Source organism: Glycine max, chromosome 9 (assembly GCF_000004515.6).
Source record: "Glycine max cultivar Williams 82 chromosome 9, Glycine_max_v4.0, whole genome shotgun sequence".
Classification (NCBI taxonomy): Eukaryota; Viridiplantae; Streptophyta; class Magnoliopsida; order Fabales; family Fabaceae; genus Glycine; species Glycine max.
This window is the reverse complement of record NC_038245.2, coordinates 3,134,109-3,161,462: the sequence shown is the minus strand read 5'-3', so window position 1 is coordinate 3,161,462 and position 27,354 is coordinate 3,134,109. Positions and strand designations below refer to the sequence as shown.

The 27,354-nt window shown below is 33.2% G+C and overlaps 3 protein-coding genes across 11 annotated transcripts; 2 read left to right on the top strand and 1 right to left on the bottom strand.

Annotated features, from left to right (window-relative positions):
* Window positions 1-354: 354 nt before the first annotated feature.
* LOC100776304 (dihydrolipoyl dehydrogenase 2, chloroplastic) lies at window positions 355-5,026 on the bottom strand. The gene is made up of 10 exons (XM_014761564.2): window positions 4,836-5,026; window positions 4,674-4,754; window positions 3,877-3,939; window positions 3,715-3,789; window positions 3,563-3,641; window positions 3,378-3,478; window positions 3,062-3,175; window positions 1,590-1,703; window positions 1,361-1,432; window positions 355-1,255 (listed from the first exon to the last, which is right to left on the bottom strand). Exons 1-10 carry the CDS (start codon window positions 4,929-4,931, stop codon window positions 1,208-1,210), a joined length of 843 nt encoding a protein of 280 aa, XP_014617050.2. The 5' UTR covers window positions 4,932-5,026; the 3' UTR covers window positions 355-1,207.
* Window positions 5,027-6,722: 1,696 nt separating this feature from the next.
* LOC100775758 (serine/threonine-protein phosphatase 4 regulatory subunit 3) lies at window positions 6,723-21,878 on the top strand. 9 transcript variants are annotated; one of them, XR_003262751.2, is made up of 24 exons: window positions 6,739-6,929; window positions 9,042-9,122; window positions 9,524-9,623; window positions 9,736-9,820; window positions 9,921-9,970; window positions 10,545-10,624; window positions 12,255-12,314; window positions 12,963-13,062; window positions 13,148-13,225; window positions 13,395-13,462; window positions 13,584-13,652; window positions 13,734-13,811; window positions 13,900-13,995; window positions 15,000-15,070; window positions 15,703-15,780; window positions 15,869-15,962; window positions 18,233-18,331; window positions 18,703-18,917; window positions 19,005-19,119; window positions 20,033-20,164; window positions 20,245-20,352; window positions 20,428-20,534; window positions 20,607-20,719; window positions 20,810-20,839. XR_003262751.2 is itself a non-coding variant. In XM_003534774.3 (24 exons), the coding sequence occupies exons 1-24, from the start codon at window positions 6,885-6,887 to the stop codon at window positions 21,297-21,299; spliced, it is 2,604 nt and encodes an 867-aa protein (XP_003534822.1). In that variant the 5' UTR covers window positions 6,752-6,884; the 3' UTR covers window positions 21,300-21,878. The 9 variants fall into 9 exon arrangements, 4 of the variants coding, with proteins under 4 accessions (XP_006586899.1, XP_003534822.1, XP_014617383.1 ...); XR_005886502.1 differs by adding an exon at window positions 21,629-21,878 and having other exon boundaries at window positions 6,747-6,929; window positions 20,245-20,534; window positions 20,615-20,719; window positions 20,810-21,538; XM_003534774.3 differs by having other exon boundaries at window positions 6,752-6,929; window positions 20,615-20,719; window positions 20,810-21,878.
* A 1,753-nt stretch (window positions 21,879-23,631) lies between these two features.
* LOC100800540 (outer envelope pore protein 16-2, chloroplastic) lies at window positions 23,632-26,079 on the top strand. The gene is made up of 7 exons (XM_003533147.5): window positions 23,632-23,848; window positions 24,075-24,126; window positions 24,600-24,677; window positions 24,976-25,007; window positions 25,114-25,147; window positions 25,402-25,469; window positions 25,814-26,079. The coding sequence occupies exons 1-7, from the start codon at window positions 23,711-23,713 to the stop codon at window positions 25,955-25,957; spliced, it is 546 nt and encodes a 181-aa protein (XP_003533195.1). The 5' UTR covers window positions 23,632-23,710; the 3' UTR covers window positions 25,958-26,079.
* The last annotated feature ends 1,275 nt before the right edge of the window (window positions 26,080-27,354 follow it).

Here is a 27,354-nt window from a genome sequence, read left to right as displayed (position 1 = left end):
GGGCATTCTACTAGTGGCTCGAGCAGCAACTATTGTTAAATGGTTGATGTTGAAATTCTACAAGTTTACTTCTAACCTTGTCGTTTGAGCACTCAATGTGGGGTTCTTATATGAAAAATATGGAATTATTAAAGATGAAACTACAATTTATTTATTGGGTTCATATGTTTTAGATTTTTAATATGATTTAATTTGAGTTGCTATTAGTAAATTGCATTTGGAAATGGTATTTTGAATGCTTGTTTAGGAATTTTTTTATTGGGATTGGGATAGTGAAATTAAATCACTTTTTTTTCAATTATAAATGTGAATTTTTTTACCATACTCTTATTTGCTTTTTAATATAATTTCTAATATTGCATCAGTTTATGAAGAAATTATAAATTGGCTTTTCGAAACAAAACTATGGTAAAAAAAGTTCTATTATAAATTTATGTTTTAAAACTTTTTTAACAACCAAACATAAATTTTTTAACGTTTTTCAGTTACGAAATGAAAGAGGATAGAGGAATGTGAGTATCCGAAAAAGATAATCACAATTCACAAGGGATCATATCTTTAAATTGTTTTCCACATTATCCAATCGAATACGATAAATAATAAATCTATAATTAGAATATGAGGAACACAATCCTTGTTTTTATCTTTTATTAATAAACAATTTATAGATTAACACATGACACAGCATAACCATCTTGATCATATCATGAACTCGTGGTCCTTGAGCTTCTTCTTGCCATACAATGATTGGAAAGATCAATGATAACAGCAGGGAGACAAGAAACAAGAGAACAAAATTGCTTTATCTAGTGGACTGTGTTATTGGGTCAACAGGGTTATTTCATGAGAAACCTTACAAGAAAAATTGACAGTTCATGTACATGTTCAATCAAAACTGAAGCACTGAGAAATAGACTACACTCTCACAGGCCTTCGAACAAGAAGCATCTTGACTACAACTTGGAGGAAACGAGTTTCTAAAGCGCAAAAATAACGAATATAATCTTTGCTGGACACAAAAGTATGCCAAGAAAATAATATATCGACATTCATCCCATTCGGAGATCATTGGTGAGACTCCTTCAATGGTTCCCTTCTTTTACAGGATACTGAATGTGTTGAAGTATTCAGCCAGAAGATGTGAAATGCATTGAAACTCCGTTGTACAGGAAACTCTCTTGTAAAGCAGATACTTACTTAAGGAAGATTAAACTGCAACAGCTTCCTTTACTGGCTCAGAAGCTTGTGCTTTAACCTGCTTTAATAATTGAATAGGGGAGCACGTGTTAAAGCACCGGCTATAACTAACTATTTGTGTGTTAGTTCGTGCAAGTCTGGAAGTAAATAATGGATACTTCACCTTTGCAGATTTAAATAGCTCATCAAGCACCTCAGACAAAGTCGGATGAGCATGAACTGCAAATTTTATATCCTGCATTGTGGCACAACAACGTTGGGAGTTACCATAGACAGGGATAAAAAGTTTCTTGTGGCTATAAACAGGTAATTCATCAACAAAAATGGACCAAAATGTATTACTAACTACATCCCAGGCTCTCATATGTGACAGCTATGGTAGGAAAATTCACCTGAATGTGTGATCCTAGTGCTATTGCATTGGATGCCTCGTGGATGAGATCAGCAGCATGCAACCCAAATATATGGACTCCCAATATCTCTCCAGTGTCAGGTCTGTATATCAACTGCATGAAAACAGCTTAAAAATAGTTAGTAAACAATGAGACAAGTAAAGAACAACAACAATGCACCTAGAGAAAAGCATAAGAGTGAATACGGTCAAGAAGTAAACCAGGACTGCCTGCTCTAAACCAAATAGTATTGATATCACCTAAGTAATGATTCCTTAGTAGATAACTCATTGTCAGCATCTAATTGCTAGCTCCAATTTCTTTAGAGTGTATTTGGATAAGGAAATTTAAAATTTTGAGAAATTTTAAATTTTAAGAATTTCAAATACTTCAATTGAAATTCTTTCATTTTCAAAATTGTGTTTGGATAAAAAAAATTAAAATTTTTAGAGTAAAAGAAAATGAATGCAAAGAGAATAAAATATATGATTGGTGTGCTTCTAAAAAGAAGAATACTAATGCTGCAGGGGGAGTTATAGGGGAACCGGGACACGGCGGCATACATCACCACACCCGACCACAACATTTAGTCAACGACGCAAGGCATGACCTAGGCCCTCCGCACCGGCGAGCATCTTCACCGCGTGATGGGCAGTGATGGCTGCTCCCTGACTGGCGAGTGTAGTTCTATGTGTCCTCCTACGCCCGCACCCATGGACGCGGAGTTTAGCCGGTGTTTCTTGAAGAAGAGAATCATCAGTGTAAGAGAAGAGTCGTGAGTTCGAGAACGGAATTTCGAAAACTTTCATGTGAAAGAGAGGATGAAGGTTATAAAAGAAATACGTGAACATTTTGGAAGGTTCTTCTATCAAGAAGAGAATTTCAATTTTTCACATTTTAGAAGAAAATTAAAATTTCACATTTTTATATATTTAAAATTCTGTTTTAAAATTTCAAAAATTTAAATTCTTCATAAAAAAAATCCAAATAATAAATTTTAGATTAAAGAAATTTAAATTCTCTGATAAATTATTTTTCTCAGTTAAAATTTTCTATCCAAACGGACTCTTAGATTATTTTTGAGTGACCAAGAGTCTCCTGTTGGGATGTAAGGGGGAGAAGGTATGTGGAGGGACCCAATCTCTCACTTCCAGGAGCATAATCCTGATCTTTGGAGGGTCCATAATAATGTTTGGGTAGTAGTTTGACCAAATTAATTCTTAAATTTTTCAAGGTTGTAAGATGGTTACAAGATCTAGACTACAAAATCAATTTTAGCAAGGGGGATCCAGTAATTTTTCGAAAAACATCCCTATATTAATCACACTTCAAAATCATTGCACTTTACAACGCCCGAAAAAATTTAAAAAACCAAATGTTTTAAAACCATTTCCTCTACAATCTAACCCAAACAATCACTTTATAAGCTTTTGTACAAGAACAGTATCAAGGGAAAGATACAGAAATATAACCTTGGCAAGACCCTCCCCTTCGTTTTCAGCTAAGGCCTTTGTGTTAGCTTTAAAACTTGTTTTGGCAACACTTACTTCAAAACCCTCCTTTTCAGCTTTCTCCCTTGCTTGAGGCTGCATATATAATGTTTGATCATAATCCATGAGTTCATATGAGTGAGGGACAATGAGTAATTTTAATATATATATAATATAAGGGGGTAACAGATCAGAAGAACAGAGGAAGGGACAGTTAGCCATGTGCACAGAAGAATGAAACATGCAGCAGTGGGTGGAGGAAGAGAAGAAACATCAACGAAAAGAAAATATGATATACCTCAGTCAATCCAACCATGCTGATTTCAGGATGAGTGAAACAAGCAGCTGGTATGCTTAAATGATTGAGCACGTGATCTCTTCCAGTGACTTGTTCAACCACTTTCCAACAACAATATTTTCATTAAGTGAATGGAAGCAAATGACTCAAATATTAGTAGCAAAATTACATTACTTGCTTCTTACCTGAAATTCCTTGTGCACTGGCAGCATGAGCAAGCATCATCTTGCCATTTGTATCACCAATGCAATACAAATGAGGAACCTATCATTCCATACTCTAAATCAGTAACAATGTGTCAGACCAAGAAAAAAAATTATGTATTCATGAAACAAACCAGGTTTCCATTTGCATCAAGTACTCTCATGCGCTCATCCACAGGAACAAAACCACGCTGTGTTACAACATCAATCTGCAGGAACATGTAAAGAAAAATATCCAATCACTTCCTTTGAGGAAAACATTTTATCCTAAAGACATTTCAGCTAGAAAGACATACATTCTCCAATCCAAGACCTTGTGTAAATGGAGCCCTTCCTGTTGCTATTAGTGCAGCATCCACCTATAGCATAACAGAAGCAGCGGCTTGTAAAAATTCAGTAATTAAATATGCAGATAGAGGCATCACGCATGTGTGTGTATACATACATATATATAGTTATGTACATAAATGGATGGGCGAATAAATAGATGGATGAATGGATAGATATGTAAAATGTGATCTATAAATATAATTGACATTTTTCAGATAGTTACAACTTGCAATGGTACTGCACTTGTAAATCCTATCCGTAACACTACAAATGTTCAAGGATTTCAGCTTGCACTACTAAATTCAATGGAGATACAGAAGCCTCTAGCTCCTAAAGATAAGCACATTCAAATGTAAATTTAGAAAAGCTGGAAGGCGAAATCCTTGAACATTAACATTAACCACTTCTGCCCCAGTTATGCATCAGTCACTGAATTGTCTGCCTGCGCAGAGCTATATGTACCTGTACTGTTGTATGGTTCTCTCTATGCTATATTCAAGGTGAGTATATTAACCACTTGAATTTTGAAAATGTGATCTGAGTTCATTACAAGGTCTCTGATACCATGAGAGCATGTTGTATTAAGAGTGTCCTACTATGCATATGACAAAAGGTAACTACTAAATAGTCTGACTAATTCTGTATGAGTTTGCTCCCTGGTCACATGTTCTCCAATCAACCTTTACCAATTAGTATTTCTGTGGGAGAATTTTTAACAGTAATAACAAAATGATTAATTAAAAGCCTTCAGGAAAAAAGGTACCTCTAAACTGTCCTTTTGTTCCTTGGTCTTTGCATCAATGAGCTCAATTGTGACAGGTTTTCCATCTCTTGCAGGAGTGATCTATATAGAAAACATGATGATGGAAAATTCAAAGTAGCTACCCAACAAAAATTTATATGAGAAATTACCAGATGTAGTTACCTTGGATGCAAAAACTCCAGTATGATAGTCAATATTCCGGGGATTTATGAGAACCCTCTGAGCCAACTTGCTAATTTCAGGATCAAATCCCGGCATGAGCTGGTCTAAAGCTTCAATAAAAGTAACCTGCAGAGTACCATTATTACCAACTTTTCAAACAGTAAAACTATATCCCTTCTGCAGAGCTTCAATACAACTATATCCCTTCTGCACAAATAAGGTTTCCAACTTTTCAAACAATGAAATAATATATAAAACTTTCAAACATCATAAAAAATAAAAATGCCTTTGGTATTATTAAAACTTGTCACGTACTTTAAACAAGAACCAGCAGACATGTGAGAATAAAATGCCTTTGGTTCCCATGCATATATGTGTTATGTTGTAATCTAGTCCATTATTAAATTTACGAGCTATTATTACATTTTAAAATTATTATAAATTACATGTACTAGTGGCTCTGAAAAAGAGGATGGGTATGAAACCAAATAGAATGACATGAAGTTTATAGTTTAATTTATTTTTGGATCAACTTTATCTTTCTAAACATCATCAATGCATCGAAATATTAAATATTTTAGAGGGAATAAAATTTGGAACAGTATAAACCAATAGGAAAGCTTTAGATGTGTATGCATTCCATGTAAAAAACTACAAAAAAACTTAAAAAGTTTAGTACATGAGTAATAAGATAATATTGTTAAAACTCAAAATAGCATAAGCTTGACTTACTTTTTTGTCCATTCTTTCAAGTTGTACACTAAATTCTTTAGGTCTATAGAGGGAGAAACATATAGGTAGCTGGTTCATATCAAACGGATTTTCTTTTTAAAGTCAAGCGTTTAAAATATAATAAGCAGTAAATCATAAAAAAGAATCAAGTTAACTGGTAATTTTCTTTTTGAGAGGAGTTAGACGATTTCATTACATATTTAAAAATTTCTCGATAATCGTCAATTTACAAAAAGAAAATTAAATTTTACAATTAAAAATTAGGAGATCAAAATCATACATTTGAAAAATTAAGAGATAAAAATTAAAATTTAATCCTCTTGAAACAACGTTAAATTAATTATCTAATATATTTTTATTATTTTTTAAATTTCAATTATCACATGTTCAACTCACTTTGCTATTAATAAATAATTATATAGTATTAAAATAGTTATTAAATATTATATTGATAAAGTTAAATAATTATTTAAGAAAAAATTCATTAAATAAAAATAATTAAATTATAAATCATCTAAACAAGCCAAGTTTAAATTTAAAATTTCTTAAGTCCAAATTTTTTTATTAGGCTAGATTAAATAAATGAGTCAAATTTGAAACATTAATTTTTTTCATAAGTCAAGTTCAAGCTTTAAGAGTTCAATTTGGTTCCACTTGTTTACCCCGCTAATAATATTGATGCTGATATACTTGATAAATGATGCTCATGCTCAAAATGCATATGCGACTATCTTGTAAAATTTAAATTCAAATTCATAAAAAATAATAGATCAGTTTGCTTAAATTTTTAAAAATGATTTAAAAAAACACTTAATAAGTAAGCTTGTTTAATTTTTGTTTTAAAAAAAATGCTTTTGTAAGATGTTTCTTAAAAAACAAAAAAAAACTAATTATTTTAGGTAAACAATTTAGATAAACACATAAAAAATTAGAAATTACCTATTTTATTTGAAAAACACTTATTTTAAAAAATAAACTTAAACAAACCAGTCCAGAATTTATTTAACAATTAAATAAGACTTTTAAAAAAAATACTTATTTTAAATTTAAACAAACTAGTAGCAAGCCAATTATAGGTAAGGTGGGATCCATCTAGCTAATGGCAAATCCCGTATTTCAGTGGGAACCCAGTGGCATTCCCGGTATTTCATTTACGCGAAACTGTTTTTTTGAACGGAGAATATTATAATTGCATTCTCCTCTCTCGCTCCACTCGTCCTCCAAACCCTAATTTGAACCTCACCCCCAAAATTCACCGTCTCTGTTTTGTTTTCTTTTTTTTTTTTTTGCTTTTGAAATTTTGAATTGCTCCCTGCCATGGGCGCGACGGAGAAATCGCAGAACAACACCAATTCGATGCAGGCAAGTGTGCTCCATTTGTAATCGGAAGCTTCTAGGCTTTGTCGTTGATTTTAGTGGATGCAATTGGTTTTTGTTTTGCTATTCGATGTGTCCAGAGTTCGAGGTTCGATTTGTTTTATTAGTGAATTGCTGAACGTATCAGTAAGTGTTAGTGCTTGTGAATTCAGTTGGAGTGTTGGACTGTGTATCCCTATCCTTAGCTACCACTCAGTTAGTGTTATTATCAGTTATGCTTCGTGCAATCATTTTACTTGGTTGATATTATTAGAATCATGAGGTGAAGAAGTGGAGGATAGTGTGTTTGCTTGGATATGCATTACTGTTGTATCTAGTTGTTGTGCTAAACTAATACTTATTTTGATTCCATTTGATTTTTTTTTTTAAATTTAGAAAGATTTTAATTTTATATTTTTTTTTACAATATCCAATGGATGGTATGTCGGGAGACAATTAAAAAGTTCGATTTTCTAAATAATGGTTGTGAAAGTCAAACCTTTTTAACAATCCGTGCTTGGTTTTGGGTGATTAGTTGATAAGAGGTTTGCTACCGAGTGCTTGTGGAGCACTGGCTAAGGGAATAAAAATTGGAAGTGTCAAAGAAAATGCAAAACATTTATCGCACTGGGAATGCATACAATATTTAATTTGTTCATATCTAAATCTAAATAATTAGAAAAAAAGAACATTGTATAGTAGATGCTCTTAAACTTGTATAGTTGTGGTTTTAGGGCACAATTAATAATGTGAAGTAGTTATACAATGAGACTGGATCAAAATCAAATTCTTCTAAAAGCTTGAACTGAAAGGTCAAGATTATTCATCCACTCGGAGGTGATTTGGGTTGTGGTTATGATTTGTGAGACAATAATCTGGTGTTGTTCCCCCCCGCCCCCTGTTTTCTGAAATTTTTGTCTCACTCTCCAGTAATATGCTGCCAAAGAACTTGGAAAGTTGCTGCTGTCATTGTCAGGATGCAATGCACTAGTTCCACTCAATTTTTTTATCATCTTTTCATGCAGTTAGTCAGTTACATTTAGTGTTTGCTAAATGTACCTGGTTTCTTCCTTGATAGTGAAATGTGCCTCCTTTTTTTAGTTTTTTTGCCAGTTAAATCAAGAATTACATTTAAGCACAAAAGGTTATGAATTATTTATTTACTTTTTTTTTTTGCACAGCAAAAGATATTATAATTAAGGGTCAGTACTAGATGTACTGAAGTGTACAACATATAGCATAGGCAGTGAGAAACACTGCCCAAGTAAGAATGAATAGAATGACAGGATATGTCAGCCCCCCCTAAGAGAATTCCTCCCTCAAATTAGATGACCAGTGATTAAAGTGGGTATTAAAATCCTTCTCCATACACCTTAGCCAAGACCAGGTATGGAATAGTGTCTCGTCCATGACTTTTTCGGGAATGAAGAGCTGGTTATTGAAGACCATGCTGTTTCTGTGCTTCCAAATGGTCATAGACAGTGCTATCCATAATGCTTCCCATCTTTTGTCTGTGCTTCTTTGCGCTTTCCAGTGTGAGAACTGCAAGAAATTATTTATTTACTGTCTTAAACTTTTTGTCATTTATTTCTTCTGTATGCTACATTGCTACTTTTGCTTTATTTATTGCCCCTTTATTTCCTTTTGGGAATCAAATTCTACTTGTTGCCTGTAGTAACGTGGAGTGGCATGAATTGTAATATGGACATATACCACATCAACATTAGTATTTGTTCTAGCACACACGTAGTTTTGTCAGTTTTTTCTCTAGTCATTAGTAAAGTAAGAACTCATTAAAATTAAAAATATGCTTATTCTATTATCATATCCAGTTTTTGCTAAATGAAAGAAAAGGATGGCTCTGAGTAAATGGTTTACTCAGGATTTCAATGATTCAGTCATACCAAATTGCTATTTTCACAGCACTTAACAGTTGGGCTACCTGAGCTTGCTGAATGAATATAGTTTCTGTATTTCTTTGTTACTTTTGAATTCTGATTTAATACAATATATTCATTTGGAAAAAGTTGCAAGGAATGTGTTTTCAATCTTGATATCTCATGTGGTGAAAATGTTTATATGACTTATTACTCAGTCTTTCTTCTTATTGGATTTCAGCGTGTCACGGTCTACCGTCTGAAGGATGATGGGAAATGGGATGACCAGGGCACTGGGCATGTCACTGTTGATTATTTGGAGGTTTGTACACTGTTTTGGTAAAGCTTTCATTTGTGACCAGCACATATGTTACATATGTGGGCACTTCTGTTTGTAGACATTGTATGTTTGACTTCCCCTTGGCGTTTACCCATGCACATTAATGTCTGTTTATGTGTATGGTCAGAGGCTTTTACCTTTGCATTTTAAGACAATAATAATTTAAAGATGTAATCTCCTCAAGGATTGGTGATGTTGATCAGGATTAATGCCTTACCATGTCTGATAACAATAACATTATATCTTTCCTGTCCTAGAGCATAAAGATGCTATTTAGAGTTAACAACACAATATGGTTCTAATATTCAACAGAAATAGGTGGTTGATTGGCCTTGATTTTTGTATTTACAAGGAATGAAGAATCATAATATCTTATAATGCAGCGATCAGAAGAGCTGGGTTTATTTGTTTTTGATGAAGAAGACAATGAAAACATACTTTCACATTGTATCTCTCCTGATGATATTTATAGGAAACAAGAAGGTAATCGATAGCATTTTTTACACTTAATATTGACAAGTCCACTATTTGTCCTTGAAGCATATCAGGGTTCATTTTGTTTCAGTTTAATGGTAGACACTATTTTGTCATGCAGATACAATTATTTCATGGAGAGATCCAGAATATGCTGCAGAACTGGCTCTTAGCTTTCAAGAACCTGGTGGTTGCTCTTACATTTGGTAGCAAATAACTATTAAACTTTAATTACTTCATATCTTTCTCTTGGTTTTCTTCTCTCTCCTATGGAATTGATCTTATTCCTATGCTTGTTTTATTCAGGGACAATATTTGCAATGTGCAAAGGAGTATGCATTTTAATACTTTAAATAGTAAGTAATGCAAAATTTGAACCTTATTATTCCCTCTCTGTACTGGAGATTGTTTACATTTATTATCTATTAAATATATTCTAATACTTTTTTATTTATTATTGTTTCAACGTTAGTTGTTTTTTGCTTCTCTACAGTAATAATATGTTTTTGTTTTAGTGAATTATTTATATACCTCTCATGTGCTGATTATTAATGTTAAATAATTACTGCTTTACCATTGAAATGCCATACAGTGCTATACATAGAATTCCTTCTTGAACTAAAGTGGATTGATTACTTCTCCTTATTAAGGCACAAAATACCTATGATATGATTGTATTGGTCCGAGAGCTGAGTTCATGTAATGTAACCATTGTTTTGGGTGTAGATTGCAGTGTGTGTATAACTGTATATATTCCGGCTTTTGTGAGACTGTCTTGTTTTAATTTTTGTATGCATGACTGGATAAATTTGTACCAGTGTTAGTGTTGCTGTGTTAAATGTCAAACTTTTATCTGGTAACGGTTATATTGCAGAATTATTTTGTTTGGTGCTTTATGGACTTAGTCTTATGGTTTGTTGTGTATTTCAGGTGAGGCATTTCACAGTGTAAACAGTGAGTCAAGGGAGTTGCCCGCTGTTGAATTGTCAACGCTTCCTTTGATTCTTAAGGTTTGGGCATATGCCTTAATCCTCTCAGTTATTTTATTTCTACCTTTCTTCTTTTATTTATAGTTTTGCAATTTCATCATTATCACATGTTCTTTCAAATTTCTCTTTATTTGAATATGGTTTTATGCAGATTAACTGTGGGTATTGTTGACTTTTTCTTTTAATCTTTGCAATCCTGAGTGAACTTTGGAGGTGCTTGTTTCAACTGCTTTACAACCTTAGTTTATTTAATTGAAATCTATTCATTCATGTTTTTGATTTACTTTCTCAAACAATTTTGCTGTACAATTATCATTAGTTTTATGCAATTACCACCAATAATATGGCAAATTAAATCCCAAATTCTGACCCTTTCTACATGTACTGCTGCCTAATTCACAAATTTACAAATGTTAACAAAACTGAATGAATCCTTGTATCCCTTTCCCCCTACTTATATCTTATTAACTTCTCTAACTGACTAACTAACTATTCTGATCTAACTAATTCCTTTTCCCTTATGTCTAATTCCTAGCACAAAGTCCAATGCTGAACATCATTAGATGTACAAACTGGTATATAAGGCAAATTGGAGATCATTTGACAAGTTGATGTTAATAAGCTATCTTATACAGAAGTCTCATCCTATAATTATAGAATTTTTTAATAAACAGAATTTATTTAACAAACAAACGAGAGATACAGATGCAAGAGGATTTGAAATCTTCAAAACTAAACCAAAAACAAATGTAATGAAACCTGTAACACAGCATGCCAATCTCTGAGGGCACCTGTAGGAGACAGAGATGGAGGGTTCTAAGAGAAAGAGATTTGGGAAACTTGTAAATTGTTATTTATTTGATATTCTGAACAAAGAGAAGAAATCAGTTTAATTTTGAACGTTGTAAGAATTATTCGAATTTAAACTCAATAAGTATAATTTTTTAGAGTTCCTTATCATACATTTCTAAGAAATGAAAATTCAAAGAAACAGTAGAATCAGATAAAGAGTAAAACTTAACTATAGGAGCATTGTGCACACTAGAGGGATAAACAACTCTATAAAAGAGCTGAGGAACATTTAAAGGTTCCCCTATAATTTAATATGGGAACCATCACCCAAACCCAAGGAAAGATCTAAAACAAGCATGAACTTATGAAATGAGTTTCCTGGGGCTTGCATGCATTGCTTTATCCTCTGAATTGGCATCCCACTCATTAGAATGCAAACCATACTTTTGATAGCTTGACAGCTATAATTGGCCAGGGGCTAATTGTCCTATAATGATATATTGAATTGTAATAATTAATGAACATCCTATTTCCTATATGAAATTGATCAATCATTTTTGTTTTAACATGAACACCAATATGTATGTATTATTCATGCAATTTATTTCTTACAATTTCACTTACAAGTTAATAATTTCTGTTGCACACACATTTTGTGTTCGTTTTTCAATGATTTTTTTGTTACAACCACACATTGTTGTTACTTTTATGATATCCTTCTCTACTTCTGATGAGAAAGCTGTTTCACAATTTATGGTAGATATTGTTCTACTTCAGTTGAATTTTATTGTTGTACTTCAGTTAAAAAGTTTACACTTATCAGCTTTAGTGAAATTCATCCTTTTTTATCTGTTCACAGATGGTGGTTGAGAGTGGCAATACAGATCAGTCATGGCTTGTGGAACTAATTTTAAGCTATGTAAGCTAAAATAAACCACTAGTATTTGTGCATATATCTTCATAGATTAGGCTGGTTACCTTTCTGCATGATTTGGCAATGTCTCTCTATAAGCTATAGATCATCCATTAAAAGGACTGAAAGGATAAGATGCACTAGATAATTATTTTAAGTCATCCATGACTTCTCATTCATATAATGTTTCTAGTTTTATGTTACATAAGTCATTGACTTTACTTATCTTTAAATAAATTTAGATGAAGATTACCATGAATTATAAAAATTGAGGTATGTTTCTTTTATGATTTATTAGAAGAAAAGTGTACTTCCTGATGATATCGTGATATTGTCAACTAAGTTTTCAGTGTGTATGGTATCACAGTTGAGACTTATGTGATATTGATGATGATTATGGTGTTGATTTTTACTTGCACCATTATATACTAATGTTAATTACTAATTTCTAATGCGTATCTTGTTTGCAAATTTAGAATGATTATTTAGTCAATTCCAGTGCATTTTTTCCTTTTTTATTCTGAAGTCTACACACTTCACACTAATCATCTGTATGTCAGAGTGCTTTAGAAATTTAGGATTATGTAAATTTCATCCTTTTTTTTCCTTGTATATATTTTAGATTTCCCTTTGTAATTTATATTTCCAATGCAGCAAGATTTTTTTAGGAAGCTCATGGAAGTTTTTAGAGTTTGTGAAGACTTGGAAAATATGGATGGCCTTCACCTGATTTTCAAAATAATCAAAGGGATTGGTCAGTATTTTTTTTTATGCCATTTTATTTTTTGTCACTTTGTTGACATTTTTCCATTTCCGATATATGTTTGTTTCTCTTGCAGTTTTGCTTAATAGTACACAAATTTTTGAGCGAATATTCAGTGATGAGTTTATGATGGACATTGTTGGTGCCCTTGAGTGTGAGTTCATTACATGATTTCCTTCTCAACCTTGTGAAATGAGTTTTTTTGGTGTGTAGCCGTTACATATTATGTGTTATACACGTGTGTGCATGCATGTGTGTGTACTGACTATACTGTAGTAAAAACACTAAAAATGAGTTTTCTTGAATCTCTTATGCCATTTCAGATGATCCAGAGGTTCCCCATGTTCAACATCACCGTAAATTCTTAAAGGAATATGTTATTTATAAGGAGGTATATTTGGGTTCTGATTATTTATTCTATTTTGGGAGAGAAGCTAGGTGGCAGGTAGATCTCTAGATATGCAAGGAAATTTTACTTCTTACTCATAGTATTTAACTATTTTCTTTTGTAGGCCATACCTATAAAAAATACAACTGTATTATCGAAGATACATCAGACATATAGAGTTGGTTTTTTGAAGGTTTCCTCCTTCTAAGCCTTTTCTTGTTTACTCTATTTATTTATTTGTAATCTGTTCCTTACCTTCATTTACTGTTTTTAGGATGTTGTTTTGGCTAGAGTATTGGATGAGGCTACTGTTGCAAATCTTAACTCCATAATACATGCAAACAATGCCATTGTAAGATTTTGATTTGTATGGAAAGAAGGCTTAACATATAATATAGTGACTGTTATATATTTTGTTTTGACTACTCTGTTATTTTTAGGTTGTTTCTTTATTGAAGGATGACAGTACATTTATCCAGGAGTTGTTTGCTAGGTTAAAATCACCCACCACCTCTCCTGAATCAAAGAAAAATATGGTAAGTCTTTTGTTTCTCCTGGTCATGACTAGTACTAGTTTACTATTTCCAGCATGACATTGCTATTTCATAAGTTAACATTTTCCCTCCTGGTGGCGTAGCTTATTATTTGTGTGTGCAGTCACATTTGATGAAATTTTACTAAAAGAGGAAACGGAATTCCAGTGTGAGGTTATGCCAATAAATGGTCCCTGTTGTCTACACTTTCTTTTGGTTATTATCATATTAACTATTGATCTTTTATTCTCCCCGTTTCAAATCAGTTGATTTTGTTTCAAAACTTTGGAAAATATGCATTTTGTTATTCAAGGTACCACCCCCCTTTAACTGTTGCATAGTTATTCTAGGTACTAGTACTGATAGAGTTTGAGGCAGACATGTAAATAATATCATAATTTTCTATTCATTTGAATCTGTGACCGATTTTAATAGAGCACTTGGTGAATATCTAACTCGTAACTGACAGCATGACAACTAACTGAATACAGTTTAGTTAGTTACCCTGATAGAACAGTTTGGAAATATAGTACATGTATGCACACAATAAAGTAGCTGTGTTATGCTCTAATAAAGTACTGTTATGATCAAATATGGATCTCTTTCCTTTAGTTTTAATCTTTATATCACTGCATCTCCTTTAGAGCTAAACTCGGCCTGATTTAATTCAAGTTTTTGTTCTCCAATCTTGGTTGTTTCACTACATGTGCCATCCTGTGGTGGAATGTGTTTTTATTAATTACACCCTTGTGTTTTGGACAAATAGATTGTGATTTGATTTTCACCTGAGGTTGAGCTTCACTTTCTTTCAAAATGAAGCATGCCTGCTTGACCTTTATTTGTATTTATATATGATATTTGATATATGATTCCATTAATGTAATGTTTTTCTTATCTTTTATGGTTAAACTGCTTTAATGTTAATGCCATCTTTTTTTTTATGTTCATGATTGATGTTGCTGGTAATTCTTATGTTAAATATTTTTGTCTCTCTATTTGGTGGACAGGTCCGTTTCTTGCATGAGTTTTGTAGTTTAAGCAAGAGCTTACAGATGGTTCAACAGCTTCGGCTTTTTTGGTATGTAGCATCTGGAGTGGTGAATCTTGACAATTGACAGTGTCAGCCTGTTATGCAGTTTGTGTTCTCCAATTTTTTGAATCAATTGCTATTGTTTGATTGCATTCTTGGTAATTATTTAGGCAGAGCTTGCTATTTCTTCTCAAGTTTGCTGTTTTTCTTGCTGTGCAAAAAAAAAAAAGTTTGCTGTTTTTCTTAAGGAATAATCTGATCAAGCATGTCTTAAAGTGCTAGTGCTTCTTTCATCAGAATCTTCAATGGTGGAGCTGTAGAGGCTTGCATTTGCTTTTAATTTTTCATACTCAATTTTGATTGTTAAACTATTATCATTAGCATACGTTAACATAAAATTTGATATCTCCAGTTTGGTATTTTCACAAGGCCTAGTAATTTTTTTATTACAACACTAAACATCTTTTGAAAGCAACTTCATGTATAATTATCAAAAGCCATGCCTTTGGATATTTTATTTGTAAGCTCTCACAATTTTTTTTGACAAGTAGGTTAGATGCCTTACTCAGTTACTTAATCTACCTGAAAATTCCTGGTTATTTTTTTATTATATTTTGCTACATATTCTATTTTTGGGATCTTAAATTTCATTGGTTCTTTGATTTGAATTCATGTTGTAGGGATCTGATGAATGAGGGCATCTTTGACATCGTCACTGATGTCTTGCAAAGTCAAGACAAGAAGCTTGTTCTTACTGGGTATTGATCACCCCTTTTTGGTTTTGGATGTTCTGTTTGACATTCTTTACAATTAATTACTAAGAGGCAAATGTTGTGATGGTTGCAGAACAGATATCCTCATTCTCTTCGTGAATCTGGATCCTAATCTTCTGCAGTCTTATGTTGTTCGACAGGAGGGAATTACACTTCTTGGACTATTGGTAAGTTTCTGTATGCAAATGAGGCCACATCTTTCTAGATGAATCATGTATAAAGAAATAGTGGAAATGAAATGAGCTTGGTGTTTGTGCATGTGTGTCTTTCTGCTCGTGTTTAATTTATTTGAGAGATGGGTGTGATCGCCAATGCCTTGTTTGAACTGTTAAAAAGACTAGCAAATAGTATAGTGTGGCTGAAATCTTCATATTCTCTTTCTGTATTTCTGATCTATGAAATCATTTATACTACTTGATGTCATGTTCCACACTTTCGCCTGTTTCCTTGTACAAGATATATGTAGGAGATATGACATACAAACAATTCTAATGATCAATTTTGCCACATTGGAAAAGGTTTCCCCATATTTATCAATATGATCATCAGGTTCAATTTTTACTGTATAAACCCAAAGACAGCAAAAAATAGTCTTGTCAAGAGGTAAGGGAACAAGTTCCCAAGTGCCACTAGAATGTAAAGTTGCCATTTCATCAAACATCAACATCACTTGGTGTCAATTGGGATTAGTTATGAATTCACACATAGACTTGGGAATAGACACATAATCCAAAGAAGAGAAAAGATAAATTGGAAGGAGATAAATGATTGTTATTTAAAGAGTACAAGCATAGAGAGTAGCTTATATATCTGTTGGACAACTTCACTTTGTGCCAATTGGTTTTAAGTTGAAATCTAGCAAGTAGAAGATTAGGATTGTGAAAGGATGAATATATTTTTGTGATGCGATATGAAGTTTAGGGGTAAGTGGCATAGGTGGAGGGATGGTTGGAGCAAGAGATGAGATGGGCGATTAGTGGAAGGAAGTATTGCTGGATCTGAGTTTGCCATTGGTAAGTAAGCAAAGGTAGTGGAGCTCCAACAACTATTGGAGCTGGAACAACAAATGGAATATGCAGAGGGTGAGCAGTGAAATCGGCATCAAGTACAACAGATGAGGAGAAGGGGGAAGTCTAAAAAAAGTGATGCCAGCAGAAACTATGTATCATGGAAATTGAGGGCAAAAACAATACCCCTTTTGGAGGTGTGTGTAATTGAAAAAAGGCATTTGAGAGATTTTGCAATTTATCTTTACCTGTAGTGAAATCATGGACAAAGTGCAACCAAAGATACTAAGAAATATGGTAGAAATTTTGTTGTGGATAAAAGAAAGAGTAGGGAACCTGATCGTGAAGTGCGGTTAACAAATAACATGACATAAGAAGTACATCTCCATAGAAACGAAGGGGAACTTTATGGTGAAGAAGGGTACAATTGATTTCAACCAACCAAGTAATTATTCTTTCTTTTGACAACACCATTTTGTTGTGTTGTGTGTACAAGATGTTTGATTAATAATACCCTGTAAAGTAAAAAGACTGAAACTGGGAAGACATATTCACCAACATTATCAATGTGAAAGATTTACTAGAAGTACCAAGTTAGTTTTGAATTTATGTCAAGAAACCTTGCAATATAGTAAAAACATTAGAAGGTTTTTCATTAAGAACAAGTACAATCGGAAAAAAATAATCAATGAAAGTGATAAAATAATAGTGTAGCCTAAAATTGAATAGACATGACTAGGAATCTAGATATTGGAGTGAACCAGGTGATGAAGTATTTTGTTGACTTGATGACTATAAGTATGATGAGTATGTTTTCATAAGTGACAAGATACATTTCAAAAGGCAAAATTTTGGAGCAAGTAGGAACCATAAGACACGTCTTATTAAGACTAGGGCAAACTAGGCGCTGATGTACAAGAGCTTGAGGCAGCAGAGACACAAGTAAATGGTGGTGAAAGTTGGTATGATCCTGTATTCTGATCGTAAGATCTTATTAACAAAAAGAATAGAGTAATCAAGGGTGTAAATAAGCTTGCTTATGGATATTATATTAAAAGGACAACCAGGATATTCTATTTGTTAATTCATTTAAAGATTCTATATGAATGGTTTTTAAAATCTGTTGCATCTGTTAATTGTCAATGTAAAGTGCTACATCTCCTGAATTTAAATACTTGTTAAGTAGTCCATTGCTATGCTGTTTATGAAAGTTTGTTAGAAGCTAATTGAATGTTTTATCAATATATTGACCTTTATAGAGTTCCTGAAAGTAATTTAGCCTCAACAGTATATGGAAATAAACTTTTGTGCACAAAAGTTATCCCCAGTAAAGATATAGTGTTGATTTTCTTTGTCATGGAATTGTGGAATGTAAATACGTGGATTCTGAATTTAAAGTATTTTGTTTAATTATGTTCTCTAATGTACAGGTTAGAGGCATGACAACAGACTTTGGAGATGACATGCATTGCCAGTTTCTTGAGATTCTTCGCTGTCTATTAGACTCATGCTCATTGTCTGGAGCACAGGTTTATTTTTATTTCCCGATCTCTATTTTTGCCTTGCTTTCTAGGAGTGATCACAGTATGGGAGTTGGATTGATTTTTTAAGATTTTACAATTTCTTTTGTAAATTTAAATTATTGTTATTATTGGTATGCTATTATATTAAAATTCAAATTTAAATCATATTTTAATGTAAAATATAAAAATTACTTTTTTCTTTTAAAAAATTAAATTAAACTATATTGATTATTGTTATTAACTTATTAGCTTGTCCAAAATTGAGTTGTCATTAACTCATTGTTCAATAGTAAATGCTTTCATGTGACTCATTCTTGGCTTATTATATTGGTTATTACTGGAGTTGTTTTTAGTAACTTTCCAGTTTCACTTGACAGAAGGATACAATTATTGACATTTTCTATGAGAAGCATCTGGGACAACTGATTGAAGTTATAACAGCATCATGTCCTTCAGAAAATGTTGCTCATGCGAATAGTAAATCAATAGATCGTGGCCTAGTTAAGTATCAGAGTGGGACAAAGCCAGAGATACTATCAAACATATGTGACTTGCTATGCTTTTGTGTCCTACACCATCCATACAGGATAAAGTATTTCCTTCTTGCTAGGCAGTAAACAGAATGACTTTATGTTGCTGATCATTTCATGTGATTGTGATGGGTCTCTGCCTTTTGCAGGTGCAACTTTCTTCTTAATAAAGTGATTGATAAAATTTTGTTACTGACACGGAGAAGAGAAAAATACCTAGTTGTTGGCGCTGTTCGGTTTGTTCGTACTATTCTATCATGTCATGTATGTTTAAACATTCTGTTTTTTCTTTGGCAACTGCCAGAGTGAAGATCCCCTTTCCCAACTCTATATGTATCAACCCAATCTTGACATTCATCCATGGGCTTGTAATTTTAGGATTCATATGGGTCTTACAGCCTTATATCAAGTGCAAATAGCACAATCTCCCTCCCTCAATCATTATAGAACGAACCTTGATACCTGAGTATTTATATTTAAAGAGGTGTTTTTACTGATTTGTTTCTTTTTTAGGGTAAGGCAATATTGAATAGTAGTGCAAGTGATTTAAGCTTGAGGATGGCCTGAAGTTATGAAATATGAAATTTATTTTTTCTTCATTTCATCACCTTATGAATGGAATATTGAAAATATTTTGTATGTGAATCCTGTAACTCATTTTTATTTTCAGTTATTTCCTTCCATCAACTTCTACATGAGCTGCATTTTTGTTAGTTCTCGTCTGCTGGAATTCCTTTCTTGTAAAATCGTATTATCGCTTATTGAGTTGTACATTTTTGTCATTTTGGAGCTCATTGCAGTAAATTTTATTGAGAAGGTAACTAGGTATGAGGACCTTTGAGAATGAAATCTTGGCAGTTAGAGAGCACCTTCTTTCTTGATAACAGTTAACAATGCCTGTAATATTTTCTTTTCAATCAAATTATTCTCCGGCTTTTGATTTTTAAGAGGGGATATGATGGTATCAGTTAGCCCGAATGTAAGTTTTGGGCAATTTAGTTTACTTTGTTATAATAGCTGTTTTGAGTTGTTCATGCTGGTAGCTTTCAACATTGTTTTAAGCTGTAACTGCCTGATTCTATTTTTTGTAATCCCCTTTATATCATTCTTGTTTCTTTTGAATATATGATGAGTTTCTCATGCAGTACATGTAACTGTTTGATGTGTTGCCCTGCAGGATGAGCATCTGGTAGATCATTTTGTTAGAAGCGACTTTCTCAAACCAATAGTAGATGCCTTTGTTGCTAATGGTAATCGCTACAATCTGCTCAACTCTGCTGTTCTTGAACTTTTCGAGTATATTAGCAAGGTATCATTCTGTTATATGTATCCATTATGGATATCATTGCCTCAAGCAATTTTGTACTGATATAACATTGTATAATGCAGGAGAATCTGAAATTATTATTGAAGTATTTAGTTGATTCTTTCTGGGACCAGTTAGTGAAATTTGAGTATTTGGTTTCCATTCATTCACTGAAAGTAAAATATGAGCAGGTATTTTCAAATTTATATTTACCCAGTCCTACCCAAGCACATAGTTCCGACTCAAGATTATGTGATTGCTTGCAGTGTTTGGATAATGATGGGACAAAAGGTACTGCTATTATGATTGACCTTCGAAGACGACTTGATGAGCGTGCTCTGGATAAAGAAGAGGAAGACTACTTTAATGACAGGTATTTATCTTCTCTCACATGTATTGTTGGAGATTTTATACAACTGGCATGGGGTCTCTTGACATTTGGTAGTTAATCAGTGACGAGGAGGATACAACCTCTGCATCCATTTCACATAATCAGAAAGTGCAGCAACAACAACCTGTGCTATCCAATGGAGTTGCTGCAAGCTATTCAAAGTTAAGGTATACTTTTTTTTCATTGTATTTCACTGGTCTATTGCTTTAATTTTCCGAGCAACATCCTTAAGGTAATGTATTTCTCATGATTTTCAGTCCAAGGCCTGGTGGACTGGTTGACTATGATGATGATGAGGATGAAGATTACAGGCCACCCCCAAAGAGGCCAGAAGCTTCTGAAGAGGATGAAGGGATAATGGAGTCTCTCAGGCAGAAAAGAAAATTGCCTTCTGAGAACCCTGAGCTTGCAAAGAAGTTGTCAAAAAACTCAAAATCAAAAGATAGTGTTTTTGCTTCCTTGTGTTCAACATTGAGCCAGACTGTGCTGCCTGGTAAGAAACCTTCAGTCAATGTTCATACTGGTCCTTGTAGAGAAGACAATAAAGAGGAGTCAAATGTTTCTAGAAATTTCTGTGAGAATAGCAATGCAACGGCTGAAGTGAACCATGTAGAGAAAGAGACTGCCGCCTATAGAAATTTTTCTGATGGGTTGTACGGCACTTCAGATAATGGACAGTTGGGTGGTGAGGAACATACATTGGTTTCACCAAAATCCTCCCCAGAGATGGCCGTAAATGGATCTTAAGATTTTCAAACCATACAGAGGAAGGCAGATTGTTTGTGCTATTTGACGTATATGCATTTGCTGGTGCTAAGTGGTTGCTGTGCTTATGTGAAACAAAGGATTGCATTCTACAAAGTGGTAGGTTCTGATTATTCATTCCTTCTGTGGAGGACATGTGGAAATACTGTACAGTGCCACTGAGAAGTGGGCAAGATATTATACAGCAACTTCAATCTGCTTTTGTAGGCTTTTTGGGCATGGTAATTGTTGCTTCTGTGTAACATTCACCAGCAATAATTCTCTTTTACCTTTCCTTCTCAACCTCTTACAGTTCATTTTTCATTCTGCAGAGGATTCTGGGTTGGGGGGTTGATCCTCTTATCATTTTTTACTTATATAAGTTATATTTACTTATTGATAGAGGGCGTCAATATTCGCCCTACACAGGTTTTTTTTTTTCCTACCCAATTTTGGTGGTGAATGTGATATAGGGATTTGTGCAGTGAGTTTCTAGGGCCAATTTTTCGCAAATGTAGTAAGGAGAAAACATGATCCGATGTAAAGCTATATTGGATTGTAACGTATGCATTAGACTTCCCATATTGTCATCGTAACTAAAATCATGTTGGTTAGTTTCGCCTGAGATAGCTTTTTAATTCTGTTTTTTTTTCTAGTATGATGTCTTTCTAAGGTAAAACTCTAGTTGAGACGGCTTGGCCTGTATCAATTTTTCCGTCCATTGTTTGGGCACATACTTTCTTCCGTTTCTTTAGGTACAACTACCAAACTATATGGGGAACTTTCACCCCTAACTTTTACTCTTACTCTACCCAAAGGTATCGTTGGAAATGGAAACTTTTAATCTTATCATCTTATGAGTGGTGGTATAGGCCGCAAGGATGTGTTTTCAATGCTCACTTTTGATCATGGATAAAACGTTTCGTATTAGGTTAGCTTGAATTTTTGTTTTGCATGGTAGTCAATAACAGTATTACCAATGCTGATTGGCTTCTTCACAACACGTTGCCAAGACGGTAATGATTGGAGGATGCAGATGTTGAAGTTGAAGGTATTTTTAGTTTTCTTAATCCGAAGATGATGTCAGAAAATTTATAATAACTTGATGCATTTTATTTAATCAGTTAAGTTAGATCTTTTGACGGTAAGGGTTAAAAATGTGAATGATCATAAAGATTAAAAAAAGTGATGTGTATTAAATAAAAAAATGATATGTAAATCATTTTGAAATCAAGTAGCTTGACCATCAGCAAGTTTCCGGTAAATAATCCTACCGATCAATGTTGTTCACTCAAATCTTAGGCTAGAAACAATGTGAGCATGAATGTTTTAAAACTAAACATGAACCGGTTTTAAATTTGAGTTTTGCGAATCGAAAAAATTATAATGTGATTAAGAAAAGAGATTTTTTCAAAGATAATTAGTCACAAGAGTAGTTATAAAAAATGGATAGATATTTCGTAACTATGATAATAAAAGAAAGAAAGGTGAATGGCATTTCTCTATTTCAACTTGCATTGGATTAATGATCGTGGCAAATAATTTTAGAAGGTTAGTTCCGTGTGTAAGCGCTGAACATTAGAGATCGAGACAAGGAAAATGAACCTTTGAATATTCAAATATTGTTAACCTTTTTTCTAAAATAATCGATGTTGAAGGTTAATGCATGATATATCTAATAAATATGGAATACTAATGTATTTATTTTAGATATTTTATTCCAGTAAAAAAGTTTAAATATTTTATTTTATTTCATTTAATTTAAAAATAATTTAAAAATATTTTGCTAATTCTCTTTTGTAACAAAAATAAAATATATGAAGAAAATAATAAATAAAACTCAATTTATAAATATTTAAAAAAAAAACTAAAATATCAATAGTCTTAGTTTTTTTGTTGTTGAAAACTTGAAATGAATAGTTTTAATTAAGAAGTAAAAATACTACAAATGATTTAGTGTGTGTTTGTTTTTTCATTGAACAAGCTTCAAATGCACGTTTAAGGATACACAAAATACTGTATTGGAAGGCATGCCGACAGATTAAAACGATGAAACAAACACAGCCTTAGAAACTTGTAAAATCTGCAGAAGATGACCAAGTCGTTCGTATTAACCCCTGATTAGTAGCTAGAATAAGAAGTATAGTGGCATGATCAGTGAAGGAAAGGAAGCCGAATCTAATATAATATATCATCATCGTATTTCGAGTGTCAAATGAATCTGTTCGCATTCTCGTTGTCTCAGAAAAGCGCCACGTGTGGGTACACGTGTTCTCCAACCCACTTCTCTTGGTTTCTTTCTTCTATTCTATATATTCTCTCTCCCTCTCCCTTTGTTGCTATTATTACCAACACCTCGCTTCCTTTTTCTTCTCTTCGAAGTGAATCAATAGTAGTAATTTTAGTTAATTAAGATGAACCTGAACACGAGCAGTAACTTGGAGACTCGGTCACTGCTTGATGAGCTTTGTAACTTCCACAAGAAGGGACTCTTCGACCTTGGACATCCTCTTCTTAATCGCATCCTTGAGACCTTCGTCAAAGCTGCTGGAGTATATCTATCTGCACATTTCCTTTTTTCTCTTTTTGTTTGCATGAATATTGCATGCATGTGGTTTCGTTCTTAATTTGATTCTATATCTATCCCGGCCGATGCATGATTTTTTTTTAGTGAAAAAAAAAAAAATCGAACCTATGATCTTTTCCACCATCTTTTCTCTTTTTTTTACCACCTTGATCATGTCTTCCTTTATTATATATATGTTTTTGTTTTTCCAGATTGGAGCAGTTCAAGCTGTGTCCCGTGAGGCTTATTTCACAGCCATTGAAGGTGCAATACTCCTCCACTTCCTGTTATTTCAAGTTTATTTTTGCAAATGACCATTATTCATTATTATATAAATAACATGCAGAACTGGTATATAATTAGATTTAAGATTTGATTGGAATTGTTCTTATGTATGTAATATAATTCTCTGGTGTCTTGATAAATCTATTTTCATTAATCTCTGTTTTGAAATAAATTATGACTTTCTCTCTCTCACAGAAATGTTGGTCCAATTTGAATGAAAGATGATTTTTAGACACCAAAAAACTTAATTGACACCTAGTCAGATAAAAGATAGAAAAAGAATAAATATGATAGATGATTAGATGTGATAGGAAGAGAAATATATAGAAATAATGAGTGTTAATTAGATGTTTGAAAAAATTGGGTGTTCAGAAATCATTGCTCAAATAAAACCAATGAGTATTATGTAGTGATGACGCATTGCAGCGCATGATGTGTATGCATAATCGTAGGTACCGGGACTGACAATAGTGGAGGTTTGCCACCAGAAATTTCAAGTGCCAAGAAAAATCGTTTGCCAAGTCTTAAAGGTACATGTCATGCAGTACGAGTTTTATTAACTATATAGATATTGCATTACTTTTTGCTCTTTTTCTTCCTCAAATGAAGTGTTGTCTCGGAATATAAATATTTCAAAGGACTGGAGTTGAAAATAGATTGACAACTTCCTACCCCCACCAAATAAAAAGAAAGAAAAGAAATTGTGTCCCATTATCCTTTATATGTCAATCTCTTCATTGTTATTCTGAATTTATTACTCTGGGGTAGGAAAGCTTTAAGTTCGTAAAGTATTGGTATTTTGTTCTAATTTTTGTTTTGTGCATTTAGGAGAGACCAATAACAAATCTCTTGAGGCCATGGTGAGTCTATAATTACAATATTATATATACTTTTCCTACCGTAATCCTTCAATGCCTGCCGTTCTGTTAATTGTGTTATCTTTTTTCTTATTTTTCTCATCCTCAGGTGAAGAACACGGGCAAAGAGTCCTTACAATGGGGTAATGAAGCATTTTCTTATGTTATATTCAAATTTGAATTTTCTGAGGAATAGTGATGGTTTTTAGCGCTGTAATGATAACTTAAATTTGCCAAAGTTGCAAGGCCTAATTGAGTCTCAACATTTTCTGCTTTCCTCTTGTTTATGTTCTGTGTTTATTCTAAATGGTTATTTGCCAGTATTGCACAATTTAAAACGCAAATTTCCCTGTTTATGTGGTCATATGAACCTTAAATTAAGGTCTGTTGAATGCAGGAGTGGCAGCAGGATTGTATGCAGGTCTCACATATGGACTAAAGGAAGCTCGTGGAGCTCATGACTGGGTAATACTTAGGTTTATTTTGTGAGTTTAAAATTGAAATCTCAACCTTAGTACAATATACTACAAATATTTGAACTTATGTGGCAGGACAAAACATGTATCTCATCCTACACTTTATAATTTGGGATATTTAGACCATTTATACCTCCATAATTTTCATTCTCTCCTCATTTTCTGTGTCATAAAAATGGACTTCTTACTTTTAAGGCATTTGTATTGTGCTCGTCAATCAGCATAGTGCCATTTGATATATCTCTGCCTTCTAGTGTTCACAACATTAGTAACATCATTATATATTATGTTCATAACAATAATAACATCATAATTGTATTATGTTTGATGCAGAAAAACAGTGCAGTTGCAGGAGCAATCACTGGGGCAACCCTGGCACTTACATTGGAAGATTCCACTCACGAACAGATTGTGCAATGTGCTATCACTGGAGCTGCTATCTCCACTGCCGCAAATCTTCTCACTGGAATTTTCTAAATGGATGCCCTGTTCTTATTGGCTTTAGTTATAAATGGATGCCCTCTTCTGAACTGTGACAGTTATTTATAGATATTTAAGATGTTGAATTTTTAGTCATCAGTGATTAGTTTCTTGTCAAAGGATTTCGAGTTCTTGCTTTCTTATTTTTGCTTATGTATACCTCTTCTTCTCCTTAATAGCCGTTCATCTACTAGCTAGAATAATAATCTAAACTTGACAAGTTATTTGTCCACGAATGTAAACACACTACTAAAATATTCTAGTAGCTGACTGAGGACAAATCAAAACATTCAAAATATAAAATTGAAACTAAATACATCCACAGAATCGAAAGCTAACCGCATCTAATCATGAAAAGAGATATTTTTCTAGGAAGGATATGTAGTGGAAAGTTTCCATTACGTTTTTTGCTGTGTCACTTTGTTTTCTCGATTATTATCTGAGAAAATGTTTATCTGTTGTTGCCAAGTGTGGATTGTACATGTCATGCCTACAAAAAATATTGAAATTTGAAATGAAAATTTGAAAGCGTTTAGTTAACAGGCACATAAAACTTAAAGTGAACAAACTGGAGCATAAAGCATAGTTTTAAAGACCGAGTTCCCCTAAACCATTAAACAGGACATACAAGCACATTAAGGAAATAGTCACTTCATTCCTTAGTCAAGCATTGCAAGAGTAGCTTGCTATTAATACCCTCCTTACAGACACTTTGGAGGCCAGAAATTTTGCCTATTATTAAAGCTGATCTATACTAAACAATCTTGCACACATAAGTTCCAAAACAATTCATCCTGAACAAATTCATCCAGAGAGTGTATCTCAGTTTTAATCATGTATAGTTCCTGCTAAGGGGTAACTAGGTGAACTCCTCCTGAATGCTGCTTCTGCTTCAGGATCCTTTCCTCTAGTGATTAGCCGATGGGTCCTCAAAAAACTACTTATAAAAGGTACTCCAACATTAAGTCAGATGAGAGTTAGACGCTAAGTAATAAATGAGAATCCAGCATTAAGTCAGATCAGAGTTGGACGCTAACTAATAAATGAGAATAATAAATAAAAATTGACAATCTCTTAACTTTTGAAATTTCACCTTTATTTATACATCCCATGATGGCTCCTGGATCCATGGATCTTGTGGTGGATTACCAGTTCAGGTAATTTTATCATTAATGATAGTTAATGGCATGGTTTGCTTCTTACGATCTTACTTAAAACCCTCTTAATAATTCAATCTTAATTTCTCTGCAATAGTCACTTTAGCCAAAACTTCTTTATGAGTTGTACTCGGCCTGGCCGAAGGATTGTACACTATTCGGTCATGCCAAGGACTTGGTAGTCCTTTTGTGTGCGCTTGATTAGGGTTTCGGATAGATGAGCATCCTATGGTATAG

Bases quoted from the DNA above. Each gene is read 5' to 3' on its own strand.
- LOC100800540 (XM_003533147.5), top strand. From the start codon at position 23,711: ATGAACCTGAACACGAGCAGTAACTTGGAGACTCGGTCACTGCTTGAT. The intron at 23,849-24,074 runs GTATATCTATCT...TTGTTTTTCCAG, and splicing joins CCTTCGTCAAAGCTGCTGGA to ATTGGAGCAGTTCAAGCTGT. The intron at 24,127-24,599 runs GTGCAATACTCC...GCATAATCGTAG, and splicing joins TTATTTCACAGCCATTGAAG to GTACCGGGACTGACAATAGT.
- LOC100775758 (XM_006586836.4), top strand. From the start codon at position 6,885: ATGGGCGCGACGGAGAAATCGCAGAACAACACCAATTCGATGCAG. The intron at 9,971-10,544 runs GTAAGTAATGCA...TGTGTATTTCAG, and splicing joins GCATTTTAATACTTTAAATA to GTGAGGCATTTCACAGTGTA. The intron at 15,781-15,868 runs GTATTGATCACC...TGATGGTTGCAG, and splicing joins AAGAAGCTTGTTCTTACTGG to AACAGATATCCTCATTCTCT.
- LOC100776304 (XM_014761564.2), bottom strand. From the start codon at position 4,931: ATGCCGGGATTTGATCCTGAAATTAGCAAGTTGGCTCAGAGGGTTCTC. The intron at 1,704-3,061 runs GTTATATTTCTG...GTTTTCATGCAG, and splicing joins AAGGGGAGGGTCTTGCCAAG to TTGATATACAGACCTGACAC. The intron at 1,256-1,360 runs GTGAAGTATCCA...TTATTAAAGCAG, and splicing joins AGCTATTTAAATCTGCAAAG to GTTAAAGCACAAGCTTCTGA.